The 6,000-nt window shown below is 39.4% G+C and overlaps 1 protein-coding gene across 2 annotated transcripts in view; it reads right to left on the bottom strand.

The window, feature by feature from the left end:
• Positions 1-419: 419 nt before the first annotated feature.
• Slc12a2 (solute carrier family 12 member 2) overlaps positions 420-6,000 on the bottom strand; it is a 68,216-nt gene continuing 62,635 nt past the window's right edge. Inside the window, exons 24-26 of one of the 2 annotated variants that reach the window (XM_006254752.5) lie at positions 5,343-5,478; positions 4,805-4,872; positions 420-3,225 (exon numbers count right to left, since the gene is read on the bottom strand). In XM_006254752.5, the coding sequence (XP_006254814.1) occupies positions 3,090-3,225; positions 4,805-4,872; positions 5,343-5,478 (340 nt within the window). In that variant the 3' untranslated portion in view covers positions 420-3,089. The remainder of the gene's footprint in view (positions 3,226-4,804; positions 4,873-5,342; positions 5,479-6,000) is intronic. The other variant, NM_031798.2, reaches the window with a different exon arrangement.

The raw sequence follows: 6,000 nt of genomic DNA, 5'->3' as shown, positions 1-6,000 counted from the left end.
ACCTCCATCACCTTAGCAACCTTTGGAACTGCTCGAGAGTAAAGGCACGTGCGACACACTGAAGGGTCCACATGAGCAAGGGAAACGGCTTTCTAAAACTGCAAATCAGCTTACCAAAATAAACAAAAAAATCCCTGGAGCAAAAAACATCAACTTAAACTCAAGGAGCATGACTCCCTTTAATCGTTTAGTTTCCCAAGGAGTCTGGCCCCAAACTGGGGATTAGAAAAGCTACAGCAGTGTAAGAGCAGCCATGCTGTGCTGTGCTCTGAACTCTTCAGTAAAATGTCAGAAGACTAGAGGTGGGAAACGACTCACTCCACTTCCCCAAGGCCACCTCAGACACAGACACCGAGGGAGTGTTAGTCACCTGAGTGACATGAAATCACAGGGCTGGCAAAGACAGGTAAAAGCAAGAGTAGATATTAAAGTTTTAATGATTCCACTTCCTTTATTGCAGTAACCTCTGTACGGAGCAGCAACTGCAATACTCGGGGTTAAAACATTACAAAAGCATTTGGGACAGGTACAGTACAGTATTATCAAAATATTACATTTTCAAACTTAGCAGATCATCACCGGAGCTCAACTCATTAAATTATTTCCATAGTCTTAAAAAAACAAAACAAAACAAACCACACACACGTCAGGAGAGCCATATGAGAAGAGTGAAGGAAAACAAAGCAGGAAGGAAAAGATGAGACAAATGAATATCTGATTTAGTGAACCGTTAATCATCAACGACGTTCTCTTTGAACGCACTCAAGTTTTTAACTTATCCCAAGAATGAGCTCAAATGCCACTGCGTATTTTTAAGTTATTATCAATGATTAGGACTAAAACATAATTTGGCATCAAAATAATCAAAACAGCGTAAAATGAAAACAGCTCTAATACTAGCTAGATGTCTAAGAATTAACCGTTGAGAAGTTTCGTTTTAGAGTACTACTGCAACCTTGAGAACGTCTGGCCTGGCAGCTCGTGTTAGCTGACGACGGAAGGCGGTTTTCAAGAGTAGAGAGCTGCTGCTGGCATCACTTCACAGTGTCGCCACCCTCCCTGTTAGGTGCGTTGAGATCCATTTTATGTACTTTGAACACACACGTATGATGTATGACATTTAGTTTCTGTAGTACAGATCACAATGAAGTTTCCTGAATGAGGGAAAACCTTTAAAAATAAAAGGCAAGTCTAGCTGTGTACATTTCAAGATAGCAGCATTCAGCCCATGCCCTAGTATCCATTCAGAAGATCCACACATGATATGGTTTGCTAATATGATTCTTCTATACTGCCCTAAACTCTGCAAAATTTACAATAAATGGAACAATATTATATTATAATGTAAGAAGAACTTGGAAAAAATCACTTAACCTTGTTTTCTTTAATATTCTGAGTGGAAACGAGAAGATATCCAGCTGGTATTAACGCAGTCTGTTTTCATGGAGCACAAGTACTACACTACTGAAATGCTTTTCTGACATTTCCCTTAAGATGATGAAAGTCTGCGCTATGTTCTCCACTGAAACTTACAGATCATCTACTTTACATAACTGGATAACTGTACAAAGCTACACGATGTTCTTTCAATTGTCTTTGTCCTCCATGAAATCTGTAATGTCTTGATCTGACTTGAATGCTTACTTAAAAAAGAAAAGAAAAAACTAAAACAACAACAACAACAAAATCTGTAACCTACCAAATCATGATCGCTTTAAAATCTGAAACACTGGCAACATAAATTTCATTACATATACACATATGCACCTGTGTATGCAAAACATACACACAGACAGACATGTGGACATGAATCCCTTGAAATGTTTAGAAGATCCTTCCTTGAACTTAGACACTTCACATTAACGACTGTGTATAAAGCGTTCAGGACAGCGCAGGTGTGCACGCTCACTGTCAAGTGCACTTGCAGACGACAAGGTCAAATGCACAAACTGGCAGTTTTCTTTAACGCAAGTTTTAAAGTATTAAGAATGGATTAAATTTCAATGTTCGGAATAATCTGTTCAAACCTGAGTGTATTAAGACTAAATGTACTTGATACTTGAATAAATTAAGCCTAAAACCATTTCACTAAGAAAACAGTGGTCCATTTAACCATTGATAACATTGTCATCTTTCTTTTTAAATAAAGGATGGCATAGGATAGTGAAATCCCCATAGTTTTTATTGAAATGCTCTAGTAAATGGCAATGCTTTGTCTAAATTTCCTCGAAAAATACCAGTTAGCATGTCTTAAAAGTCCCTCCCATTTGAGAGGAAATTCTAAATTAAAAGAGATCTTTTAAAAACAATACAAATGACCTCAAGGTTTTGCTTTTAAAAAATGTGATTTTTTTTTTTATGTTATAAATGAAGTACTGGGTAGATCGTCAGTCATCTCTATGATTTAAAAGAAATAATAGATAACTCTAATTGAGAGATAGAAACGGTGTTCGGGCCTCTCTTCCCTAGCTCTAAGTATCTATTCATATAAACCTAACCTTGGGCTCCATTTTTGGATACTTTCTCCACATATTTTATTAGCTTGTCCTACCCTCTTCAGTATCCAACAAACGCTTTTACAAAAGTAATACGAAACACACAGCTCTCAACACTAACTGGTCAATGGGAGGAGACAAGCAGTGTCCACTTAGGATGACAGAGATTAGAAGTAAAAATAATGTCTGAAGGCAGAGTTTAACATTCTATAAATGTACAAAAGACGATAGATCTATGGATGAAATTTGGTTAATTTCAGAAGGCACCTCAAGGCTAAAGGCTTATGTACTCCTTTCAGCAATCAAAAATAACTCACTCTTATTGCTGTCAAGTAGCAAAGGAAAACTTTACTCTCAAGAACTTCAGTCCAACAAGGAAGAATCAGCAGTCATAAGACTGAGATCTGGAGTAGACTAAAACCGAAGTCTCCACAGATCTATCAGTGGAGCAACGTGTCCATGTGCTTTCAAAGAATGAAGTAGTGAAACAAAGACCCAGTTCGCCACTGTGATGCTGCGGTGTTGCTGACGATCCAGTCACTCTGACTAGGCACTGAAGTACCATTCTTAGAGGGAGTCCATGGGGCAGGACAATTAAGAGTAGAAGGTAAGGACGCTCTGATGATTCCCACGAACCAGCAGGATTGGTGGCAGGTCCTTAGACAGAGCTTCTAACCAAGCCATGTACAGCGCGCTGGACACAGCACCCTTCCGGGCAACTGGAAGACTCCTAGGATCAGAATGAGAGAGACACTGAGGAATGCAATTATTAATTAGGTCCCATCCCTGTGGTAAGATATTTCTGACTGAAGGGATTTCTGTATAAATATATCAGTGACTTCTTACATATTCTCATTTCACTGTCCCCAGGTTTCAAAAGATTTTCAAACATCTGTCTATAAGATTAGGAATTATTTGAACTTCAATACCTATAATTCATATTTAGTATGAATTTCAAACTTTGCCTTGACTAAGGATTCTTAGAAGAAAAATATATAACTCAGAAAATGAAAATTAAGATGAAAGGTGAATTTACCTTTTCTTGTGAATCTTAATTTCTATTTATAGAGTATGGAAGTGACTTTTTGACCAATAAGAATTCATTCTAAATTTCTATGGTTTACTATCTTTCATTATGGAAATCTACCTACCAACAGCACAAATTGAAAATGTGCTAGGTTACCGTAACAGTTTAGTGTCATAAAGTTTTATCATTTGTCTTGGTTTCTAGGTGCCCAACTTTCTCTTTTCTATTAAGGAACACAGGATTTAGAGCTGAAGAAATCCAGGTTTAAGTCATCTCTACTTAACACAGTTCAGTAGAGGAAACAGAGGCTCAAGTAGGCACCGACACTTATATCTAATTCAAAGACGGCCTGCCTGTGCAGAACACAGCTGCGAGGGAAACATGGGGCAGGTTCAGACATGAACTGCCATCCCAAGTTAACCATCGAAATAACTATCTTTACGAGAAACTTGTCTGGGATTCAAATTCTACTGTGAGAGCCTTTCCTGTGCCACTCACGCCTGTGGCTCTGCCAGGAAATCAAATAGACATACAAGTTCAGAAAACATCAAAAATGTACTTCGATTAATACAAAGGTATAGTGCATCTCTTGCCCATTAAACTGCTAGATCCCTATCGTGAAACAACCACATTTGAAAGTTTGAGGTTTCCCTTTTATAGATAATGTCCTTCTGATCAACTCCAAGTACTCAGTAGCCAGGCCTTGTCGACTGAAAAGCAAAGGCAGCACTTGAGAGGCAAAGACTCAGGAGCAAGATCAGGCTGAACTATAGAATAAAAGCAACCATAACGGAAACACACAAACCAACAGTGCTCGGACCATCGGGAACCAGCACACTGAGCGGATCTAAGGCCTGGGCTACAAGAGGGAAATCGTGCCTGGTGCTGTGAACAGGGTCAGCGCTCAAGGCTCGGGATGTCAGTGGCCCTAGTGGGTAACCTGCTTCTAATGCAGTCAAACTGCCTTCTAAGTATGTTTACACTCACAGTTGGTGCTGGCCTCCGCCTTGGTCACCCGTCTTTGTAGAGGCCAGTGGCTAATGCAGACTCACAATTTATCAAAGTGCCTAGTGAGTGACTGAGTTCTCAGGCATAAATGTTATCTTTTATCACACGTGTGCCCTCTACTCTCCATCCAGAATGGTATAAATACAATACTCAACATATGAAAATCTAAGAACCTTCTAAAAACCATTAAGTAATTAATCATAGCAAAAACAGAGAGACAGATACACAAATGCACTTTCATAAATAGCCTACAGCTTGTTCCGATAATACTTACATGACAATAATATTAGCTGTGCTTGAATGCTCCTTTAATAATTCATTTAACCTGATCTGCCGATATGTCTGAAATGAAAAATGACAGAATCATTCCTAAATACCCTGCAATTAGAATTGTGAACAGTGTAAGTATAAGGCAGACTATAACAGTGTACAGTGTGCGTGTCCATGTAGCTTTGGACGAGACCTTTAGCACTGCCAAAGAGGGAGACAGAGAAAGAAGAAAAAGAGGAGGAAGAAGCAGAGGCAGAAGAGGCGGCAGCATCGGAGGAGGAGGAGGAAGAGGAAGAGGAAGAGGAAGAGGAGGAAAGCAGCAGCAGCAGGTGCTACCATGGTTTGTAAAAACAAACAGCACAAACAAAATAAAGTTTGTGTGATAAAATAACATTTAGAAACGTATTGGGTGCTGCTTCCCACATTCATATATAAATGGCCTTAATGGAAGCTGACTTTACGTAGCTGTGCTAAGTCTCAGTGCTTGGTGTTTACAGCATCAGCAAGTGTACTAGGTTCAGGTGGGAGTGAAGGACGCGTGCCTTGGTCTTGTAGAGCTCCAGCTCGTTGTCTGTGATGCGCCAGGGCTCATCCTCTTTCATTTTGTCTGCAATATCCTGCTCTTTATCATCCTCGTGAAGTCTGTATGGCTCAATCATGTCATCAAAAGCGACGATGCTTTAAAGAGTACAGAGATGCCAACAAGCTTATTTTCAATTATGTATCAAGGACATACTACATAGTAAACGATAACTTGTAACAATCTTTATAATTGAGGTAGAAACAGCAACCCCCACTCTCTCACTGAGCGGACTTAGCTCTTGCCTGTGTCAGTCCCTCAACCTAGACAGCGTCACATTGGCCAGAATGATTCCTGATTGATGTCAAATACAACTTTACTCAAACAGTGAATCATTTCCCTATAAATGGAAAACATAATTCTTACCCCAGTCCTGTACCTTTTTAACATATGACTAAAAAAAACTACAATTATATCTAACAAAATATGCAGACAGTAACTGTCTCTCTGTGCCACTTTATAGGAAGAGAATCCGGCGAGTAGGAACTCTGAATAAAAGACTCTGACAACAGTGATTACAGGGAACCACTCAGACCTTCACAGTGACGTAACGGATGGAAGCAATCACATGACAAGCTGGGATCAAACACTTTCACAGACTGTGCACAGGAATACCTGAA

Source organism: Rattus norvegicus, chromosome 18, assembly GCF_036323735.1.
Source record: "Rattus norvegicus strain BN/NHsdMcwi chromosome 18, GRCr8, whole genome shotgun sequence".
Classification (NCBI taxonomy): domain Eukaryota; kingdom Metazoa; phylum Chordata; class Mammalia; order Rodentia; family Muridae; genus Rattus; species Rattus norvegicus.
The sequence above is the reverse complement of the archived record's forward strand: the minus strand, read 5'-3'. Positions and strand labels throughout refer to the sequence as shown.